At 33.1% G+C, this 25,050-nt stretch overlaps 1 protein-coding gene and 2 long non-coding RNA genes across 5 annotated transcripts; all 3 read right to left on the bottom strand.

Annotated features, from left to right (window-relative positions):
- Nucleotides 1-1,229: 1,229 nt before the first annotated feature.
- LOC125668556 (uncharacterized) lies at nucleotides 1,230-6,144 on the bottom strand. 3 transcript variants are annotated; one of them, XR_008797054.1, is made up of 5 exons: nucleotides 4,349-6,144; nucleotides 4,068-4,165; nucleotides 2,533-2,643; nucleotides 2,085-2,197; nucleotides 1,230-1,963 (listed from the first exon to the last, which is right to left on the bottom strand). It is a non-coding gene; the product is annotated as an uncharacterized LOC125668556 (long non-coding RNA). The 3 variants fall into 3 exon arrangements; XR_008797055.1 differs by adding an exon at nucleotides 3,860-3,942 and having other exon boundaries at nucleotides 4,068-6,144; XR_008797053.1 differs by having other exon boundaries at nucleotides 4,068-6,139.
- Nucleotides 6,145-7,031: 887 nt separating this feature from the next.
- Nucleotides 7,032-13,478, bottom strand: LOC130048203 (uncharacterized). Its single transcript, XR_008797056.1, has 3 exons — nucleotides 13,347-13,478; nucleotides 7,413-7,474; nucleotides 7,032-7,323 (listed from the first exon to the last, which is right to left on the bottom strand). It is a non-coding gene; the product is annotated as an uncharacterized LOC130048203 (long non-coding RNA).
- A 725-nt stretch (nucleotides 13,479-14,203) lies between these two features.
- Nucleotides 14,204-22,150, bottom strand: LOC125657058 (uncharacterized). The gene is made up of 6 exons (XM_056144600.1): nucleotides 21,271-22,150; nucleotides 19,801-19,865; nucleotides 19,562-19,711; nucleotides 18,555-18,590; nucleotides 17,734-17,799; nucleotides 14,204-17,354 (listed from the first exon to the last, which is right to left on the bottom strand). The coding sequence occupies exons 1-6, from the start codon at nucleotides 21,351-21,353 to the stop codon at nucleotides 16,891-16,893; spliced, it is 864 nt and encodes a 287-aa protein (XP_056000575.1). The 5' UTR covers nucleotides 21,354-22,150; the 3' UTR covers nucleotides 14,204-16,890.
- Between the last annotated feature and the right edge of the window lie 2,900 nt (nucleotides 22,151-25,050).

Genomic DNA, 25,050 nt, shown 5'->3' on the forward strand with positions numbered 1-25,050 from the left:
CACAAACAGGGCATCTCCGAAAAGATAAGGTGTACCTAACAAGAGCGAGTAGAAATGCTATTACCAAAGAAACTGTATTATTTCAATATTGTGGAACAAATTATTAATATTCTTTTTCAAATGTGTAACATTTACATACACGATTTATTTACTACTCTAACCTATCTAATAAGAAATTCCTTGCGTACTGGAGAAAATGACACATTGCGAAATACCCCTGAATACAGGACCTTCAACATAACTGTAGACCAGCGCTTTTCCTTTGTTTACAACGATCAATACAAATTTATTTCATGTTCTTCGTTCAACATTTGGTTGAGGCATCATTGTCAATTACTAACGTACTCAATATTTTCTCGTGTGTGAACAACATTACTGTACTAGCATATCTTTACTAATAAATCAAGCAGATTACTTTTATTTCACTTTCAACAGTGCAATACAATACCGTGATTTACTAATTGAATAAAAAAAATGGCATTTTCAAAGTTGATGTTTTCAAACTATGAAAATATAATATGTGTAAATATAAGAACCGGAACTATATGTCCTAAATTATCCCCAATATGAAATACATCTATATGATTCGAAATGATTGTTCGAAATTGATCAAATTTTACATGTTTAATGACTGAATTAGCAAACTAAAATTGATTTTAAAATATCTTATTGCTTAAATGCATCCTCTATTGGTTCAACTTAGAGAGGTTTGCACCTGAGCTTTCTACATGTAAACTTGTCAGTTTTTTGGGGAAGTAAGCTACCGACAAACAAGTTGATGGTACAGGGGTTTCAACGGTCTCGATTGAAGTCTGCATTTCGCAAATTCTACAGTCGTTATAATGCTCTAGTTCGTCAATACAACCTATCATTGGGTCAAATGCTGTCTGACGTATTTCATAATGATTGTTAGGCCGCTGTTGGCACACAGATGTTCACTACTGATAGCTCCGTTTACTTGATCACGATATAGGGCTCACGGCGGGTGTGACCGGTCGACAGGGGATGCTTACTCCTCCTAGGCACCTGATCCAACCTCTGGTGTGTCCAGAAGTCCTCGTTTCCCCAACTATCTATTTTATATTGCTTATAGGAGTTATGAGATTAATCGCTGTTCGTTATCTTCACCGTTCATACTTTTGATTTCTACTTCAAGGGGAAGTATGAACTTAAAAAGAAAAATTGGGTTATAGTGCGTGTTATCGAATTACGGTGTGTTAAACTTGACCTTTTTGTTTTTCTCATGATTTATTAGTCCGTGGTGTCAACACATCATTGAATTAGTTAAATACATACCTATATAAATACATATTCTAAATACATACCTAAATACAATCTATATTTATAACAATATATATATTAAAACTGATCACAATAACAATGATCACAGAAGTTAGTGTCTTTAACACAACATGATTCATACTTGATAAACATAAAAATAAGAATGCGGACCTCAAATCTACGGAACGTAAGAATAATTATTTATCAATCGGATTAAAACTTTTTCTGAATAAAAAAGCAAACAATGCACAAATATCTATATTATTTATAACTGTTTTTATTTCCTTCTATCGTCATTAGACTCCGAATTCAAACATCTGAATATAGATATATATGCAGTACATTCTAACAAGAGGCCTTTTTACAAGCTAAAGGGTCAAATAAAAATAGAACGTTTGACAACATATGTTGCTTACATGTGACTACCTGAACAAAGTGATCTTTACAAAACGCTAGATACATATGACATAATAGGAATTAACATGACAGTTTTGGTAGCATATACAACAATACATGAAAGAAAGTTGAAAAAAAGAGTTCTATCTGTATTTGAAACTACAGCATATCCATAGGAACAGTACTTTTCTTTTGCAACACATTCATTGTTTATACTCCAAATAATGGCCTTTCTTGTTGAGAAATGGTATAAGGTCATGAGCTGTTTAAACAACGATGGGGATACCTGAAATTGTATCGATGTAATCAAATGAGTATGCTTTACTTGACAAGCCTTTAGGGTACATTGTTAATAAACATATAAATACATCTTGTGTGTGCATGTACTATTATATTGAAATGTATACCTGTTCCATCCCCATCCTACAAGCACTAAACCAAGATGTGATGTTGTTAGTCTAATTTTTTCGTACCATACCCACATGTGATTATTTCTCTGGTCGATTGCTATATCTGCTACCTGTATAATTGAAATTATTATGTATCACCTACGACAAAATAAGTAAACAATTAAAGATGACAGAATTCGCATACCACTTTATTACTTGATAAATCATAACGACATGTGCATATGGTATATGTACTTTTATCAATAAATCTGCAAAACTGTTAAACAAGCTATATCTTCAAAAATTGTATGTTATCCGTTATGACAAGAAAATGATGAGATCGCAAACAAATTTATTGATGAATATAAATCAGTTTCATCACATACATTATGACCAGTATATCGTTGGTTCTTTACAGTCATACATGTACAATCAAGATAATCAGATTAATGAACAATTTGCTAACTTAGGTGGAGTTGGAAATAACTCCTCCATTAGTTTAGTTGTTTTTGGCAGTGCACTTTTTGGATGCTGTACCCACGATGCCCTGGCATCAGTCTTGCTTACATATTGATACCTTAACATAGAAAACAAAAATAAATCTATTCATTGTCATTACATTCTCTGTTAATACTATCTATACACATAAAATGCCAAGTTAAGTATTCAAGATTTTTCAAGAACAGTTAGGCCTATATGATAAGGGTTCAGAAACATATATAGAGTATCTCGTGGTTGGTGGTTAGGTATGATTAACATTCAAGGAGTTGTCTGTTTTCTATCCCCGAGTCTTAGCTAGGGAATAGAAAACACACAACGAATTGGATGATAAGCATATCCAGCCACAAACCAAGGGGGTTCTTTTTATCAAATTTCTCATCCCAACAGACCATTGAATTCGCATTTCCAATATATCCTCTTTTGTTTACCTCAACCCTAACTACATTCGTAACGTTAACATTATGCCGCTTCAAATAATTCGTTGGGAATAAAAATGAATATTGACTGTCACAATGTTTAAATCAGAAAAAATCAGTTTTAAATGAGGAAAAAATACGTTATAGAACGTTTTACTTTGAAGTGTGAAATTTCCTGAATATGTCAGTCATCCGAATATCTGTCATACATGTAGATGAGGCGCGGTCTTTCTTTGCATTTGTTGCACATAGCCGCATGTATAAATGTTGACGATGAATTTTCTACCATGTATATCGCCATTCAGATAATCATTATGTTTCCTGTGACATGGAGGGTCGTGAGCCTTTCATCGTTATATGTGCTTATATTTCTTACGTCTGTATTTTCATGATGGAATCGTTTTGTGTGCAGTTGAATATGGTGTATTCCAGGTTCATTTAGTGTTGAAAAGTTGATATCCCCTAGATAAAGGGGCAAATATGTGAAAAATATCTTGGTGTGTTCGCTTCCTGCTGTAAACTATCGGGTTTTCTAAAACTCAGAAAGATTTACACGGTAAGAAATGACCAATTATGACAATGAGGCGTTCAATAAAACGGTTTCATTTTGAGTTTTAAGATAAGCGATTTCAGTTCATGACACCTAATGTGGATTTTTTATTCTCTCAATGTATTTTTGTTTTCTTGATCATTGAGAATATTGATACAAAACACCATCAGGGGTTATATGCAACGCCGAGCTGCAGCATGTTTCACTTTTTCGAGACGATAACTAGGCTAGATAATGCATATGATAGGTCTGTTCCCTCGATTCCTTCACATATGAATTCATTGTTTTTTAAATTTGAAGAATTTAAAAACACGTGTGCCACTTACATCAATTTTTACAATCCTTATGGAATTTTGTCACCATGATCTAGTTCCTATGCATATTACGTCACCCGGCTTAGGAACACCTACTACGGGATACAAACAATTTATCCTATGAGTGAAGTCCACTAGATAAAGGGGTGAATATGTGATAAGATATTTTATGACACTATCTATAACATTGAAAATCTATATCCGAGAAAAATATGTTTACCCATATAACAAAAGTGAAGTTTTGTGGTAGCATTTATCCTGGCCATTCACACAGTCACAAAGACGATTAAATATTGTGTGGTTGACTCCAATTGAAATCTGAAAGAGGTGAGATAATTAACTTCTCAATTATTTTTATATTCATTTTTACCTGTCTGTGATGACACACATACAGTGATTCTTAAAATTGGATTTGCATGGTCAGTAAGTATAATATAACTTGATTAAAATTGATATGGTTTTTTTACTCGACCTCGGAAAAAGTTGTGTCTAGATACTTACATTGATATGGTAGCTTCAATCTCCCATTCTAGCTTGAACTCAACTCCACTCGTAGAATCGTACACAAATTTTCAAACATGGTCATATGTAACTGCTATTTTTGATTTCATTGTCTCAGAAACCAAATTTTGCCATTACAAAATAGAAAATGCATATTATAATTTGCTAAACTCTTGATTTTTTTTCCTATATTAAACTAATGCGATTTAGAACAAACATTTGAACTGTTAAACTAACTCTCACACTTGTGGTCTATTGACCGATAACTGTTGGCCGGGCAATAGTCTGCTCCATTTCCATTGGCTACGCAAGTCACGTGGTTTTTGACCTGCTGCTTTGTTTATATACACAATGGCGAGGTTCATTTATTTGGTTGACACCTGATGATATACAGATTTTTCTCGATAAAATGCAGAGGAGAAATAGGAAAAATTGAATTAATGATTATTAATTCTGTAGAATATTGGGTATATTTTCTTTTAAACTAGTGGATACGTTGATAAACGTACGCAATTACATTGTCTTGTTATCAATTCAAAGTCAACAAACCATGACAGACCATGTACGTCTAGTAGAAACAACGTTAAAAACGTAGGTGTTTAACAAAATAGTTGAAATCTGTGTCTTAGCTGGGGGGTTTTAGCCTACAGCTTTGGGCAATTGATCCGTTCTTGGGCCAAACAAAACAGCTGAATCCTCGGATCCAGTCTATAACTGTAAACTGTTTGCCTGTAAAGAGTGGAAGAAAACACACGTGGTGTTTGTTTTTATCCAGCGTGTAAAATCTAGGCAATCACACAAGTTCTCACATTTCCGCTTTCTAGCCTCATATCTACGTAGAAATAATTTAATATTCGTCGGCAGATATAATGGCGCATACCGGGTTTGGTTACCAAAAAAGTGTTTTCCTGTTCTGCGGTGCACGTTGCATATGCGATATACAATATTGTATTAGTCGCCGTCTTTACCGTTACCGTTACCCGTACCACATCTCTTGATTTGGCTACTGAATCAGCCTCTCCTGTCCTGTAATACGGGCTCTTAGATTTCGAATTCCTAGGTGCGCAAAGCATATTTATTCCTTCGGTCTTGACGATGACATTACATTGATATCAATATTTCTTTGTACGTCTGTTATCGACAAATGACGAAATAAAACGAAAAAGCTATATGAAATGAACAGTTTAAAGAAGTAATCTAATATACGAGAAAGAAAACACCGAAGTACTTTGTAAAACCTGCACAAAATAACAAGCTTTATCCAGATTGCATATCCCCCATTATTTTGTAACATCGGCCTCCTGGAAGTTTTTTATTTATTTCTTATACCCTTCCGTTTTCTTCAGAGAAATTGTATTTCTTCCTATCGCATTTATTTTGTTTCCTATGTGCATCTAGTGTTTTTCCGTTAAACTGGTGTGTATATTCATGAGTATACACGTATCAACACTTCGCGCAAGTTGCGTCCATTGTCCGCCATCTCCCGGTTAAAAATCGTATTTCCCTACATTGGCCTTTGTAATTGTCTTTTCTGTAGCTTTGACATCTGTTATTTTTCCATTAATTGCAGTCAACTACAATAATGCCCCAGATTGGGGTAACCCATTAACTTGTATGAAAACTTGGTAATTGGCTAAAATTCAAAGTAATAACGTCTTACATTTGGTAAGGTAAAGAAGGAAGACTTGTTTTTTCATCGATTGACCTTTGGTTGACCCCGCAAAGGGACGTAACTCGCGGCGAATTGGTGATACTGGTATTAGAAGTAGATGAATTGCAGATACAAATCAAAGATAATTATGAATTTCTATGTATTCATTCTATTCTCTCTCTAATACAAACCGCCACTGGACCAGGAGGTCGTGTAAGTTGAAATTCCTGTAAAACAGAATGCTAACTTAAATCATGTTTTATACGTTAGGGTATGGTATGCCAATTTCAAAAATGAATTTGCGTTAAATAAATTGAATATCCCAAATGTATCAGATAATGACATTCGTTTTGAATCCTTTCTTCCTATCGCATTTAATTTTTTTTCTTTTTGCGACAACTTGTTGGATACAAATTGGATACTTTAAATGTAAACGCGAAATTTGTTTTCACAGATAACATAAACCATAGATTACGATTGGTTGACCAACTATACCATGCATCTGTGAGGTCATTTTATTTTTCTTTGATAGAACGGATCATGTCTAACACAGTTTCAAACTATTTATTGTCAGTTTCAGTTTCTATGCGATCCTCTTGTAAAGTTTATATCATATTCAATGATTTTGTTTTAAATTATCGACTATACAGTTTCATTAAGGTGCTGAAAATACCATGACAACAATAATGATTAACTAAATCAATGTGGACAGTCGATATTTAACATATTTCAGAAATACTCTGTATGAGTTTATTGTTACTAAGATAAACCCTCTATCGTGGATTTTCTTCTTGTATCCATATGTATTCCTGTATTCTGAACCATCTATCTATGTTGATGTTCAATGAAAGAAAATAGTGCAATAAAAGGCATCACGCTTTCCTACACATTTCCATGCAATTGATATATTTAGTGTATTTACGTTTGATTTACTTTTTCGGAAAATCCTATAATATGGATAGTTTACCTTGGATATTTTGTCCATCCATTAGCGTTAATATTCATGCATGATTTATCTTTGTTTTAAACTTATTTTCTCAGTAATCCCTCGAATTTCAATGTTTTCAATAATTATACATAGGAATCATTTTCCCATCTCCAGATCAATATTCTAGGCAAATGAAACAGATTATACAGGTATGAAGTTACGTCATTCTTTGATTCAAAGTCATACCTGTATGTGCAGACGAAGTAGATGGTGCACATCCGTATTGGTGGTTACACTCAGACTCCGGGCACTGACACTTATACATACAGTTCTGTCCGTAATACAGGTAAGGACATGGATACTCACAGTTACATCCCATAAATCCAGGGAGACATCCTATAATTAGTGAACTAATAAAGTACAGTATAAAACACACGATATGCTGCAAACTTCATCGTGTTTGATGACGGATAAGAAGAATGTACCTTGACAGAAACTGATTCTCCGGAAACCATGACAACATTCTGTTGCGTCGTCTGTAATATTTCTATCGTAGAAAGTACAAAGGGTTAAGTATTATAAGCATTGAAACACTTATTTGTGGAGCCATTCAAAATTCACTGATAAAACATAGTCCCTGTCCCATTACAAATGATAAAATTATTCTTTTCAACTCCCATTCAATCGTAATATATTTGGTATAAAAATTCAGACTCTGGTGTTATCTTCCTATACTAGTAGAGGTCAGTGCTTGCATTATTTTCCGGATCAAACCTGCCATCAAATTGATGTACAGTATTCTAGGTAAATCCGGTTCCACAGTTGTGTGCAATGAATATAAATAGAAGTTCAGAATATTAATGCCAAAAACCACTAAGATATGGACTGGGTTTAAGATGAAAGATTAAAAACATGTCTATGAACACTCGTCGGGTTCATGGGATTTGATCATACGATGATCAACACAGCCCATTCAATTTTTTAATGGTATTTCTTATTTTTGGAATATTGAATTTGACAACACTTCGTACAAGCAATGATATGGTTGTGAGAAATAGAATGGAATATGTGGTAATTTCATGTTATACGGTGATTATAAATGCATATATCATGCATGTATGTGTAAATGTATCATAAGTAGATCTACTAGTACCTGTGGAAATAAATAAAGATATACATCCATGTATGTGTTTTGGTCAGAAAGTATATGTATGAATCTTTCCTAAATATCGGACCAATGCTTCTAGTTGAAATAGATTATACATGTTGTTGTCCCAGAGCCTTGCACAATGAATTGGATAACAGTCATTGTCTGTGATTGTACAACTATGGGAGATTATACTTATTCTCTGTTTAATTTTTAAAGAAAAGTTGCGTTACTTCATGCCAATTCTGTACAATATATCATTTTGGGTAATGTATACTTATCAAAAGTGTAAAATGCCCAGAACTATATACAACATGTAGGTTAAATCATAAAAATAAAAGTTTTAAGAACACGCCATGCGGCGAACATCCCACACAGCGTGGTATAAATATATTCTAATGTCTTTGCATACCATACCAGATGCACAGTTGTAGCTCTCTGACAGTAAATTGAGATGAACCACTTAGTTCCCCCAAAAACATTACAGTTCTACAATCAACTTATAAGAGACAAGCATGAAAGGTGAAGATAACAAACAGTGATTAATCTCATAACACCTACAAGCAATACAAAATAGATAATTGGGCAAACACGGACCCTTGGACACACCAGAGGTGGGATCAGGTGCCTAGGAGTAGTAAGCATCTCCTGTCGACCGGTCACACCCGCCGTGAGCCCTATATCCTGTTCAGGTAAACGGAGTTATCCGCAATTAAAATCAGTGTGCCAAGAACGGCTTAACAATCGGTACGAAACAAGTCAGACAGCATTTGACCCAATGATAGGTTGTATTGACGAACTAGATCATTATAACGACCATAGAATTTGCGAAATGCTGACTTCAATCGAGACTGTTGAAACCCCTGTACCATAAACATCAATTTGTTTGTCAGTAGCTTATCTTTGAAAAATCACAAGGTTTAATAATAAACGCGCTTAAAAAATACCGTATCAAAGAAGATTTTGATGTGACTACCTACCCTCTTGAGCATCCATATGAATTAGCTTTGCTAGGGAATATAGCTACAAAATAGCACATCAATACATGATTGTGAAACATTGTGCTGCACGTTTAACAACCTTGAGATGACCTATCTCTATCATTTACAACTGTCGATGTGTTACAAAGTACCATCATCAAGTGAAAAACAGGACAGAAATTTAAGCCGTCAGCTAAACCTCATGCTGCATGTTGATAATCTACAATGAATATTCTTAAATCTATTGTCAAATAAAAACGTTGCTTCGATAATCGGCTAACTCAAGTGTTAGAGGCATTGAAAAGAGGCGCTTGACTCCCGATTTCAACTTTCAGTCTGGCTGAAACATTTCCATTCGTGTCTAATCCCTGCACAATAACCATGGGTAGTATTGGTGAGGAATCCTAAATAGGGATCCGGAGGAGGTGCTTTGGTCATTGTTTAAAGATATTTGCTGAATTTGTTGATATTGTCTGCAATAAAATTCTGTAAAAGAGTATATTCTTATATTAGCATTGCATAATTTTTTTCTCTCTCTATCGTTTCCCACTTATGTGAGGAAAACGTTATGACTTTCGGATGACAAAAACGTTTCAAGTTGTTGGGTCTTGCTATTTCAGGAAAGATACCTCTTCCATTCAGATTTTTTTAACCAACAATCTTTACAATCTGTATCTTATTATGGCTGTATAAAAGCTTTTTTAAAATTTGAATATCATTAAATACATGTATAGATGCGTATTTTCTATTTATAGATGTTGATACAGATTTAGCAGCCAGTTTTCGAGAAATTGAAGTTTGATGTTATAAAAAACTCTTTTCAGATATAATTAAGAACGTATGATGTCTGAGAAATATTGTTTCGTTGTTTTTTTCTTCAGAGAAGGTAAACAAGAATATTTCAAAAGACAAAATGTGGATTCCTAGAGTATGCAATTTAGAATTCGTGAAATTTAATTTCCTTTAAAAGATGAATAAAAAATTGTGAAAAATGAACGACAAATCTGGGGTTATTACAGATGTTTCTATAAATATATGAAGATTTAGTACAGGAAAAATCATCAGGTGCCTCATCCCACCTTAAATGCATTTTCTTGGCGTTTTCGTAAATTCGAATGACTTTCCTTAAGTTTTAGAAATTGTTTTCCTTATCACGCATTGTTTGCCATAGATATGTAAGTTCATTATTACGAAAAGATAATTTGTGGACATGCGAAATTTCTTCTAAGAATAATCCAAGGTATTCATCGCTGTCTCAAAAGAAGAGTTTCTTCACTTTAGTGTGTAGGTATATCACAATGCAGTACATCTTGATAATAGGTACTATGTAGCAGTCTAGAAATAAATTAAATAATGTAGCCCTCTTCATTTTAGAAAACATTTTAAATTGACGGCAGAGCACCACCATTCCATATATTATTAAACGTTTCCGGTTTGAATTAATTTAAATAAGGTGAAATATAGATTCTAATTCAACATACAAAATCCTTCATTAACATAACTGATTATTGCAATGTGTTTTCCCACTCGTTTACATCTTTACCCAAAGACAGTTTTCACGTTTACAGAAAATACAAATGATCAGAAAATATCAATATTTTGAAGAAATAGATATTACTGACTTTTGATACAAATTGGTTAATTTTATAAAAATTGTCTTTAAGCAAATAATCCCCATTACATTGCTCTTCAGCAAAACATAGGAATAAAGAAATTTGGCAGTTAGACCCGCTCCCAATTTTTGATTTCGGAAAAATACTCTTGCTCTACGATATTGATTTTTAGATTTTGCAGTCACTAGCGAAAATGACATGAAATTAAAAGTTTTTTGATAAATAATCGAACATATCAAGAGTGGTTAACAAAGCAGCCGTTGCACATCACATCCACAATTAATGCAAATAAATTTTGAGTACTGTAAATATTTAAAGAGGTAATAGAGGAATATCGGAAAAATAAAGAATGAAAACTTTTGATATAAAATTGATTTTGATTTACTGTATAATCCAATATATAATATGATATGAATTACCGGGCACATTTTGATTTCCAATTATTTCTGTTTTAATTCCATGTTGCCATAAAGTTTACTATTACATGATCTTTGCATCGTTGGTTATTAATTTTAGATGACTTACTAAGTATTCCAGATATATTGTTCGTCATTTCATTTATATCGTTCAACAATTTGGTGGATTTCATGACGTAGTGTTTGTTGATTTCTTTCCTTTAAATATTTACCTATAGCTTGTTCACAGCCATATATGTGATTATAGTTTGAACAATTGTCATAACGCAGATTGCATCCCAAACAATAAAGTGGTGTTGGACAGGGACTGCACAATTATTTTCATAATACACAACAATACATCAATGATCAATGATTTTAAAAACTCGTACGACGTCACATGAAAGTGGAATTACTTTAAATCATTCCTGTGGCCATTTTTATCGAAATGTTAATTTTTCAGAATCAATGTCATAGTTTTAGTATTCCTGAATAGATTATAATCACGCGTCCGCCATTGAAATCCAAAAACGAGGCTGACCTGTCTATGGCGTGCCTGGAGACAAAGTGAAATGACGAGGCCCTAGAAAAATCGGTCAGCTTGGGCGCGACCTTTTTGGCATCTGTGCCAGGGACGAACAATGTCATTTGGCAAAATCATCGATTTATTTAGATTGATGTATGATAGGAACATAAACTCTGTTGAAGTCTTTCCCAATAGTTATTATACAAAATTTTGTTATGGAGGTACTCAGTAGGTTAGCACGTTGACTGCTGAACTGTAGATCGCGGTATGTTGTTTTTTTTAGATTGCCTTCTACTAAAACTACATTTGTTGACTAAATAAGGTAAATTTGAGAGTTTTAAATATTAAATTATTGTTGTACATATCCTCCATTTTTCATCCATATCAAATTTCTCTGGTGTAACATACCTCCTTAAACATAACATTGAAAGTCTAAGTTATATGTATGAAAAATAAATTATATTTTTTCAAAACATTGAATCCAAGGACAATAACTCTGTTTCCACTGATTCGTTTATCAAGCCCATTATGCGATACATTTTCTTATCTTTTGACAGACATTTTTTATACTTTTTGATAAAAAACAGTTTCATGAAATTTTTATGAATAATTCAATGTATCATATCGTTATGTCCATTTTTTGTGAAATTAAGGAAAAGTGCGATAACCTATACAATCTATTAAATGATTTACTAGTTTTAACGCCAATAGATAGATACACTTTCTGTACTTTTACCAGACAATAATACGAACATGGAGTTACATTAAATAGATGCGTTTCTACAAATTTCGTTCCCCTTTGTACAACTTCCGGTACTAGTCGCCTATATTAAAAGACATGTTCTACACCAAATATATGCAAAAATAAGCTTCATCATACTCGTTGTTTTTAAAAGGCAAAAAAGGATTTCAAGTCCATATTATACATTTCACTATAATTCCTCTTCCGTAAAAGCGGATATATTTAAAAGAACATATTAGCTATTTGTATTAAAACTTCCCATATATAAAATGTAGATCAATTTCCCTGTTTAAGGGGGCACCAGCCTATGTGTGCCTTTTAATACCCAATTTCCGAGTTGCCCAATAGTTGTTTCACCTTGTTTAACTCTTACGCACGATGAGACGCAAAATGTGTCTTCGTACACTCGCAAATGTTTATCGCTGTGTTAATATATTGTATAAGAATGATTCCCATCTGCCATGCAACTTCCCAACTGCTGGAAAACATAACTTGTAGTGGGTTTATGAGTATTTGAGTCGAAGAGGGAAAAAATATTACATATTTGCCGTGCCTAGATCTCGATCATCTTAGTTTTAATTCAAAGAACCTCAGTCTTTCATTTGGCGACAGAACTTCATCTCTGTTATGAATTCTGTCTACTATTACGTCAGATTATGAGCTAAATATGAAAAACATGATACCTTCACGGAATGGAGTAAAATTACGAGATAGGAGAAATATTAAAAATCCTGAATAGGACACACTCAATCAAAAGTACAATCTATCTTTCCGTGTTTAGCAAACTAGAAGTGATAAAAGAATTAGATAGGTTACATGTACAGGCACTTGACATTTTAAGAATATCTATAATTAAAAAATCTCTTCCTGTAAACAAAATATTTACAAGGTATATCCCGCCGCCATCTTGGTTTTCGTTTTTACTAGCTGCATCGCTTGAAAATCTCGGCGAAAAGTTCGATATGATATGATAATTAGACCCCTACCGTTTAGAAGCAACTTTTTCAAAGTCTTACCTCTCGCATCGTCATGGTGAATAGGAAATAAAGTCCACTTATCGGCTATAATCAACCGTCAAACATAGTCTACTGTTTCTCAAATGCGAAAAATCACAAAATTCAAGTTTACTGCATGTTACACACTTCCCCCTTTTTATCTAAATTGACAACAATACATTGCATGACATCCATTCAAACGTTGATCATAATCATTTGATGTCAAACATACTATGGTATCTTTTCATAACCATAAGCACATTTTCCCTGCTCTTATGAGTAATGTTGCATTAATTAGTTGAGTTATCATACATCCTATATTAAACTAACTCTAAAACGGGGCGCTATCACCAAGATTCACATCACTGGTTGAGGTATATTAAATGCCAAGGAATGAAAACTCGACTTGAGGGGTTGCTATTTTTAAATTCTAAAAAACTAGAAGTTACTTAAGTTGCACAAAACAAACTCGTAATTTAATTAGATCCGCCACTGCTGCAGTTGTAATATGACGTCAAACGTAGACCGTGACGTCTTACATGTCATTTTTGTCATTTTAGAACAGGCATGTTCCAAAACTGCATTATAAACATGATAAATGGTAATATTTACAAGTTGTGTTTTGTGTTTAGACAAACGTTCAGTTGGGTTTCTTGCTTTGTGCTAAGCAAAACGATTCAAAGCACACAAGACACATATATCCATATATCTATGCAAAATTTTATTTGGTAAGCATTCAGCCATTTTAAGTGTCAAGCCGGGAAATTATACATACATGTATGTCTTATTTGAAATACATATTTATGTTTCCTCATGTTGCACAAACTCACCGCAGCTCCGTTTATGCTGAGGTTAGATCAATAACATCAACACCAATATAGAGATGAAATATGTCATTTATTCAAATGACGCAAATAAGGAAAAATATATACATAATATAATAAGGGGATCAGAACAAAAACTATTCACACAATACATAATGACATATCAATATGCTGATCCCCTAAATTAACGGAAGAACAATATTTGCAAAAATTATAAAATTGATTAGGTCTACAGCAAAAAGATGACACATCAAAAATACAACATATCATTGCAAGTAAGGTAGGAAAGGATGGGGTAGTGGTGGGTGTGCCAAATTTTTTGATGCTATCAATAGCTTCGATGAAGTGATAATGATCCAAGGCTGAATGGTCAGTTACCGACAGCATCAAAACACGTGACAACGATAATAAATTTTGATTGGCTGTTATCAGACAAGGGGGTAAGATTTGGTCATGGAAATTTTCGGAATTGCGTAACAAGTCTGCCGCAACTGCAGAACTGGGAAAAGTTACATAATATGACACCTGACACCTGCAAGGCCTGGGAGAAGACCAGTAACATTACACATAAAGAAAAATCAAAGCCACAGAGTTACAAACATTTCAAAAAGTATATTAACTTACTAATATTTACATACAAAAAACAGCATTCAACACATAAATGCAATTATTTACATAATTGTTGTTTTCCGTTATCACTGAGAGCCCGATGACATATTTTTTATACAAATATTGTATATATGGGAGTTCTATAAGAGCTGAAAACAATTTTTGATTGAATTTTAAGCACTACGCTTAGACTGATTTATGTTTGAAAATCAGTGATTTTACAAATTTCTTCAAATTCTGGAAAGTTGTTACCTCTATATACCTTGTATGATTTTTGAAACAGTTGTAAAATTGGGGAGGGGGACTAACCAAATAACAAACTAGTTGCTTCTTTAGCTGGTTGAGAAATTCCTATTTCTTTTTTCCATATTTTAAAATAACAAATAGATTTTTAGTAGGAAAATTGGTTGGTTATTTTCAACGCACAATATCATTTCCAAACACAAAAACAATACTTTTAGTTCCACTGGAATGGCCCTGAATACAATATTATCATAATGTCTGAACAACACCTATATATATTATTAAAATGTCGATGAATTTTCCGATCAACAATATTAAGTACAAAATAAATATGTAATTATGAAAACAAATATGAATTATATTCTTATAAATTTTGGTAGCCAACCACCTATCCCTTAAAAATGCTTTTAAATGCAAGCTTTATCTACATTTGTATCTTTTATAGCTTTTCTGTACTTAAGTTGCCAACGAATTTTATTTTACAGATATAATATTTAGAACACGCAAAACTTTTCTCAAATCAACAACATGAAAGCCGTAAGACTTTCCACCACTTTATATGACCATTCCTTACAATAAATCAAAGACTAGACTTTTTTTATCATAGACATGTGTTTCTTCAACAAAAATAGAAAAAGGAAATATCCAAATCTATTAAGCAGTCCTTAAAAACGGCACTCCGATTCCACGCACAAGTACTTTGGTTGAAATAAAAAATAATATACTGGAGTTCCTTGTCGACAATATATTCGTAGTCTTTGGTAATCAGGTCTTCCAAGAGTCAATTGGAACACCCATGAATACAAATTGTACTCCAATCTTAGCTGACCTGTTTTTCTATTCTGATGAGGCAGAAGTTACTGTAGGGGTTCCAACAATCTCATGATAGGTTGTATTGACGAACTAGATCGTTATAACGAACATAGAATTTCCGAAATGCTGATTTCAATCGAGACTCTTGAAACCCCTGTACCATCAACTTGTTTGTCATTAGCTTGCCTCGATTTAAAAACTGATCATACGCAGAACAAGTTCTTGCGTATCGAATGAGTTGAGAGATATCAACACCATATGCAGGTGATAATGGAAATGTGCTACATTTATATGGGAAGTTGACAACGGAGACGCTGAAATCATCCCGTGTGTAATACATTTGAGTTGTCAGTTTGCCTTTAATGTCTACTTTCAATAAAATATCTAAATATGAAGCAGAAGTGGACGACTCTGTGGTGTCTTTTATTTCGAGCTCACAGGGATATATCTACTATGTCGTTAGTTAAAAAAACTGATTATGCCTTCCTTCCGTGCATTAATCAATCTAATCAGACAAAAAATGGAAATGAACTCGCCTTGTCCAGTTCCAAAGCGGTGAAAGGTGAACATCCCGGTCGTCGCATAGTCAACACCCCAAATGTTACATTGGACGTGGTGTAACACAAGTGACGTTATGTCACCAATTGAATCATCGGACGAACATAAACTCAAACAAATTAAGCATCAATCTTTAACAATAGTACATATTTTCTTATTCGATAAACAATGTGGTCGACACATTGAAGATATGGTGATACAATGCATACACACACCACATGTTTCAATTAGTCTATATATGATATGCATAAAATGGTTTTCTTAACGTTTTATAGATGTGTTCTGACTATAGTCTAACGTTAAAGATAAGTTGATTCAGTCTTGGCATTTACGTAAATATTATCAGAACATTCATCTTCATCATCCACATGAAAACAATTTATTGTGGTTGATTCCATGTAGTTTTGCAAGTCAAAAAATGGTCCCTGCTTCCTCCCATTGCTATTTTGAACGATGTCAACAAATGCATGTTCATGAAGATTTTCATCGTTTACCAACGGAAGTGTCTCTCTTTTATCTCAAATGTGACGCTTGTGTTCCTGTTTTCCATCATCTTTGACTTCTTTCTTAAATAAAGTTTTCTCCTTACACACAGTGCTATAAACATCTTCAGACCTGTCTTCCCCCTTCTCAGTTAAAGGTGTATGTCCGTCTTCGATACATTCTTTAGAACTTGTAATATCATTATCCTCGTGGAAACCTTCGGTAACGATGACTTCATTAATTTCTATGTAAATGTCGTTTACTTCATGAATTCTATACGATACATCATTCATCGGACGCAGACCTAAAAATGTGCGATATCTGCATATTTCCCAAATGATCATTAGTATCAAAACTAGACTTATCAGTGCCCCGGATGTTATTATTATTGTATTATCTAATTCAGAAGAAGTATCTTTACACAATACTATCTGCGTTGTCTTTTCTTTGACTTTCACTGTAGAGGCCAAGGACGTGAAATAATGCACTGTTCTTGACTCTAAAACAGATTCCATTGACAATATTTTAAGTCGATATTATGCATCATCTTTGGCTTAATTCTTGAAGAAAGTTTTCTCTTTACAATGATATGAATATGTTTTTACATCTGTCTCCCTCCCCCTTAATAATACATCTTTTTGAACTTTAATCTCATTATCTTCGGGTAAACTTTCATTAACCATAAATTCATTAATTTCATAGTAAATCTTTACCTCATGAATGCTCTACGATACATTATTCGTCTTACGGAGACCTAGAAATCGATATCTGCAAATCTCCCATATGATTATTAGTTTTAAAACCAGACTGATCAGTGTTCCGGATCTTACAATTATTTTCTCCGAATGTAAATCTAATTCAGAAAAAAAATTCGTTACCAAATCTTTCTTGCGCTGTTTTTTCTTTGACTTTTACTGTAGACGTCGAGGACATCAAAGTTGCTTCTAAAACAGATTACATTCACTTTAGTATTTAATAAAGAAACAACACAATACTTTTTGATAGTTGGTATTATGTGGTTTCATAGATTTAACTGTGATAATCTAGCCCTTCCTCATTTCGGGTGAGTGTTTCCTTTGGTGCAAATATGGCCCATGCAGTTAATTTTGGGAAATTGGGAAGAATTTGATACTCCAATCACGATATACCTAAATAAGGGGGATATTCGTTCAAATTCACAGAGCAATATTTAATATCCCATGGCAAAATTCGTAAGACGTTTTCAAATATCAGACGGAGAATGATTAATTATAAGCTAAATATTTCATATGAATTATAACTGTTCATAATGACATACCTGTTGATTAATTGTATAGACAAAACGTGTGAATGAAAAGGTGACGATCAATCTCGCATCGTTCCCTAAATAATTCAAAATTACAAACGTGGCAAAAACGGACCCTTGGACACACCAGAGTTGGGAAGATATGCCTAGAAGTAAATATTCCATGTTGAATAATAAAATGTGTGCATGGTCATCATGGGATACTTACTCCTCCTAGGTACCTAATCCCATCTCTGATATCATTATTGGGTTCTTAATTTTCATCCCGTTTGTGACCATTCCGATTTTGTCCGTTAAACTGGTGTGTATATTACATGAATATTTCAAGTAGTGAAATGCTAATTCAGCTCAAATATTTGTCTGAATATCTATTACTATATTCTCCATCTATCTATCTTTTTACTTAATACAAACCGTCACTAGACCAGGAGATGGTATCCGTTGAAATTCCTGTAAAACAGAATGCTAATTTCAATCGTATGCTTTTTTACGTTAGGGTATGCCATGCCAATTTCACAAGTGATATTACATTTAATAAATTTGATATTTCAAATGTAAAAGATAAATTTTCATTTCTATTAGATAGTATAAACCACAGATTACGAATGATAAATCAAGTATACCATGCATCTGTGAAGTTATTTGATTTGTTTGCCCAACTCTCTACTTTGTATTGCTTATAGGGGTAATGAGATTGATCACTGTTTGTTATCTTCACCTTTCATTTGATAGAACGGATCAGCCCAATAGAGTTTCATAGAAATTGGCATGCATACATATATGTTATGATCACACTGTAAGGTTTAGATAATATAATGAATTTGGACTATACAGTTCCATTGTGATATTAGAATACCATGACAACAGAAATTCAAACTAAATCAATGCGGACAGTTGATGTTTAAGCTATTTGTGAAAATCACTATACGTATTAATTAGTACTACAAAAAATCATTTTATCATGAATTTTCTTCTTTTATCCATACTTATTTTTGCATTTTGACCCTTGTATCTATTTTGTCGTTCATTTAAAGAAAACAGTTGAATCAAAGAAGAAAAAACCTATAAACCATAAAATTATTTGGTTTGATATACGCCGTGGGAAAATCCTATGATCTAAAACTTATACGGTACCAATTTTGATGAACCAGATGCGCATTTCGACAAATTATGTCTCTTCAGTTATGCTCCACCGAAATGTTTGAAATCCGAAATAACAATGACGTTTTAGAGCTATTATAGGCAAAAACAGTGTGCCAAAATGATATGTTTTCAACGCATTTTTGCAATCATCGCTTGTATCTAAATGTTTAAAATAATTATTCATAGGAATCATTATCATACCATCTCCAGATCAATGTTGTAGACAAAACATATCATGCGAGTATATAATTACGTTATTCTTTAATTCAAAATACTACCTCTATATGCAGGGGAAGTAGATGGTGCACATCCGTACTGGTGGTTACACTCAGACTCCGGGCACTGACACCTATATATACAGAGCTGTCCGTACCACGGGTAAGGACATGCAGACTCACAGTTATATCCAATAAATCCAGGGCGACATTCTATAATTAGTGAACTAAAAAAGTATATTATAACACACAGCATACGTTGTAGACTTCATCTTGTTTGATGACGGATAATAAGAACGTACCTTGACAAAAATTGTTGACTCTGTAGAAATTAACACAACACCCTGGTGCGTCTTCTGTAATATTTCTAACGTAGAAGGTACAAGGGGTTAAACATTACAAGCATTAACACATTTATCTGTAAACACAATTGTGAATCCATTCAAAATTCATTTGTCCCCTCCACATAACAAAAGGTAAAGCTATTCTTTCCAACTCTTATTCAATCGCAGAATACCTTATAAAACTTTGGTGTTATCTTCATGTACTAATAATTTCAGAGGTCAGGGCTTACATTATTTTCCGGGTCAAAGCCTTCATCAAATCAATGTCCAACATGCAAGTAAAATTCGTGTCTATAATTGTGTGCAGTGAATATGAATACCAGTGTAAAATAATAAAGCGAAAAGCCACTAAGATATGAGCTGCGGTTATGATCAAAAATGTATGTCCATGAAGATTCTCAGGGCTCTACGAGATTTGATCACACGATGACCAACACCGCCTATTAAATTCTTCACGTTATTTGTGATTGAAGTTTTTGAAAATAGGATTTGACATCACGTATAGATGATGCATATGGCTGTAAAAAAGATATCATACGGAAATATATGGTAATTTTTTATTTGACAGTGATTATAGATGAAGTTAACATACCTAGATCTAAAACCGTGGAAATAAAACAAAAACAATATACACCTAGATCTAAAACCGTGGAAATAAAACAAAAACAATATACATCTATATCTAAAACCGTGGAAATAAAACAAAAACAATATACATCTAGATCTAAAACCGTGGAAATAAAACAAAAACAATATACATCTAGATCTAAAACCGTGGAAATAAAACAAAAACAATATACATCTATATCTAAAACCGTGGAAATAAAACAAAAACAATATACATCTATATCTAAAACCGTGGAAATAAAACAAAAACAATATACATCTATATCTAAAACCGTGGAAATAAAACAAAAACAATATACATCTATATCTAAAACCGTGGAAATAAAACAAAAACAATATACATCCAAGCGTGTTTTTGGTCAGAAAGTACAGTTATAAATCTTTCCTGAATATCGGACGTATATTTCAAAGTGAATCAGATTGTACATTTTCTATCCCTGTATGAGCCTGGCACAATGAGTTGAATAAAAATTATTGTCTGTAATAGTAAAAGTAAGGGAGATTATAACTATTATCTGTTTTATTGCTTTTTTAAAGAAAATGGTATTATGAAAATTCAAAACAACATAAAATTTGGGGTAATTTATACTTTTTAAATTGTAAATGTCATACAAGGTGCAGAACTCTCTGGAAGTAAATTAGGATAAACCACATTTTCCCCCAATTTTTTCGTACGGTTCCGCAATTAACATATAAGAGGTAATTAAACATGTGATTTTCAAAAATTCACATTCGTTCAAGAATAAATGTGCTTAACAAAATAATACCGTGTTAAAGAAATATTTTAATGTGACTACTTACCCAATTGAGCATCCATATGAATTAGCTTTGTTAGAGAATATAGCTACAAAATAGCACATCAATACGATATGATTGTGAAACATTGTACTGCACGTTTAACAACCTTGAGATGACCTATCTCTATCTTTCACAACTGTCGCTGTGTTACAAAGTACCATCATCAAGTGGAAAACCGGACGGAAATTTAAGCTGTCAGCTATACCTCATGTTGCTTGTTGATCAATGATTTACTATGAATATTTTTCGACCTTTAACTCTGCTTTGAGGATCTGTTAACTCGGTTGTTAAAGCATTCGCAATGACAAATATTTTCATTCTCTTCAGCTAATTCACAGTATAGAGAAGTAAGCAAAAGGAACATAATATAGATATACATGTAAGACGTGGTAAAAGTATATGGGGGGGGGGGGGTTAGAAAAAACAAACGAGAATGTAATGTTGTCCACGGATAGATTGAGTAACCTGGAGAACATACTAACTCAGAAATGATTTTGATGAATTTACTTCAATTGATCGATTGAATGATTTATTTACTTCTGATTGATTTACTTCTGTTTTGTGTATCAAAAAGTTGTTCAAATTTATAATTATTGGGTTTTTGTAGTAATAGCTTGTCATGAATAATGTTCTTGTTTGTTTTAGATCATCATCATTACAATTGAACAGATAATGAAATTCATCTCCTATCTCTTTCATATTGCATATCTGACATAGTCTATTTTCTCTGGGGACATTCGTCGGGCACCGGCCATTGTCTATCTATCTGCCTTCTCGCAGCCGGTCTCGGTTTTTGTAACCAGACACAATTTGAACTTTGCATAAGAATTCTACTAAAACTGATAAATTCAAGTAAACCACTTGATTCTTCACTTCATTTCTTCCTGTTATCATGCTTTCTTTTTTTTGGGGGGGGGGTCATAAATAAATCTTATTTTGGGATCTTATTCCAATTTTTCTGTCATTCTTTCGAGTCATGGTCGATATCTCGTAACAACTTCGGGTACTTCCGGGTAATATCCCTGTTATAATAGGTAGTTTGGTATTACATGAAAGGTACAGATAACGAACAGTGATCAATCTCATAACTCCTACAAGCAATAGAAAATAGATAGTTGGGCAAACATGGACCCCTGGACACACCAGAGGTGGGATATACAAAATATTTTCAATAGTTTTGTAGCCAGAATATATTGACGTTCTGATCTCCTTAGGCACCTGAAGTGTGGACGTTGCTACCCACCTACCCCTTCTGGGTTTTTGATTTTTGTTAATGTTGTTTTTGCTGTTGGTTTCTTTGCAATAATTTCTCTGAAATGTGTGGTTTCCCTGTGTATTCCATCCCAATTTCGATGTATGTGATCATTTTGAAACGTTCTTTGTAAGCTTGAGATATTTGCCTTCTACCCGCATAATAACATACACAATAGGAGACCAATCTCCAAAGCTTACAAAAAGCGTGAAACAGTTACATGAATTGAATTGGATACACAGGGAATCCACACATCTCGGAGAAATTTTCGCCGCAAACAATTCAGAACGAGGAGGTAGAGTAGTACCTGTGCTGGTTTCGACTCCCAGTCTGGCTGACACATTTCCTCTCGTGTCTGATCCATGTACAAAAACCCATGGGTAATTAAGAGAATAAATATGGGTGAGGAATCCTAAAAAGGGAGGAGAAGCTTTGGTCATTGTTTAAAGATATTTGTTGATACAGTCTGCAATAAAATTGTCTAAAAATGTATATTTGTACATCATTATTGCATACTTTTTTGTATCCGTGTTGTTTCCACACTTACCTGAGAAAAAGGTTAAAGGTTTTGAATGAAAAAAAATCTAAATGGATAATTTTCTTATTAAAAGTTCCAGGTTTTTCGTGTTTTGCTATTTTAGGAAAGATAACTCAATCATCCGAAATTTTTTAAACCAGAAATTTTTATAATAATTTTTATAGATGGCTGTATAAAAACTTTTTTTCAATTTGACCTTTGCATATCATTGATATACATCTTTATTTTCTATTTATAGATGTTGATACAGATTTAACAGCCAGTTTTCAAGAAATTGAAGTTTGATGTTATAAAAAACACTTTTAAGAAATTATTAAGAACGCATGATGTCTAAAAAATATTGTTTTGTTGTATTTTATTCAGATATGGTAAAAAAGAATATTTCAAAAGACAAAATGAGGAGTTCTAGATAATGCAATTTAGAATTGATGAAATTCAATTTCCTATACGGAATGCATTTTAAAAATTGTGAAAAAAGAACGACAAATCTGTGGTTATTACAGATGTTTTTATAGCTATATGAGAAATTGGTAAAGGAAAAATTACCAGGCGTGTCATTCCGCTTTAAATGCATTTTGTAGGCGTTGTCGTAAATTCGAATGACTTTTCTTAAGTTTTAGAAATTGTTTTCCTTATCACGCATTGTTTGCCAGAGATATGTAAGTTCATTATTCCGAAAATTTGTGGACATGCAAAATTTCTTCTGTAATCAAATTTTACTATTTCATCGTTTATTTCCTTAACAGTTATACAGCACCAATTATAGCATATTTTGTCGAGATCATTTAATTATGTTTCACGCCATATTTCAATGGATGTTGTTCTTTTCAACAAGGATGATCAGAAAGTAGCTAATAACATAAAGTTTTGTGGAATTCCGTTTATATTTCTTTTCATTATCAACGATACTTGAATGCAGGGTTTTTGTTTTGTTTTGTTTTTTGACGGGTACTCGTTGTTAGCAAAACTATACTTCTCATCTTTCCCATTTTCAAAATCAAATATTTATGATTCATGATCTGGAATTTTGCTGTTCTAATCAAGAACATCCATCATACGAACATTTTCTTTTTTGTCTTAACCGGGTATTGCCCTAATTGTTTTGAAGTACTTGTAAATATTGTGTCGCACACAAACAGGGCCTCTCTGAAAAGATAAGAAGGTGTACCTAACAAGAGTGAATAGAAATGCTATTACCAAAGAAATTGTATTATTTCAACATTGTGGAACAAATTATCAATATTCTTTTTCATATGTGTAACATTTACATAGACGATTTATTTACTACTCTAAACTATCTAATAAGAAATTCCTTGCGTACTGGAGAAAATGACACATTGCGAAATACCCCTGAATACAGGACCTTCAACATAACTGTAAACCAGCGCTTTTCCTTTTTTTTACAACGATCAATACAAATTTATTTCATTTTCTCGTTCAACATTTGGTTGAGGCATCATTGTCAATTACTAACGTACTCAATATTTTCTTGTGTGTGAACAAAATTACTGTACTAGTCTATATTTACTAATAAATCAAGCAGATTACTTTTATTCCATTTTCAACAGTACAATACAATACCATCATTTACTATTTGAATAAAAAATGGCATTTTCGAAGTTGATATTTTCAAACTATGAAAATATAATATGTGTAAATATACGAACCGGAACTATATGTCCTAAATTATCCCCAATATGATATACATGTATATGATTCGAAATTATTGTTAGAGAGATGATCAAATATTACATGTTTAATGTCTGAATATTCAAACTAAAATTGATTTTAAAATATCTTATTGCTTAAATGCATCATCTATTGATTCAACTTGGAGAGGTTTGCATCCGAAGTGTGTACATGTAGCCTTGTCAGTTTCTTTGGAAATAAGCTACTGACAAACAAGTTGATGGTATATGGGTTACAACAGTCTCGATTGAAGTCTGCATTTCGCAAATTCTACAGTCGTTATAATGATTTAGTTCGTCAACAC

Source organism: Ostrea edulis, chromosome 7 (assembly GCF_947568905.1).
Source record: "Ostrea edulis chromosome 7, xbOstEdul1.1, whole genome shotgun sequence".
Taxonomy (NCBI): domain Eukaryota; kingdom Metazoa; phylum Mollusca; class Bivalvia; order Ostreida; family Ostreidae; genus Ostrea; species Ostrea edulis.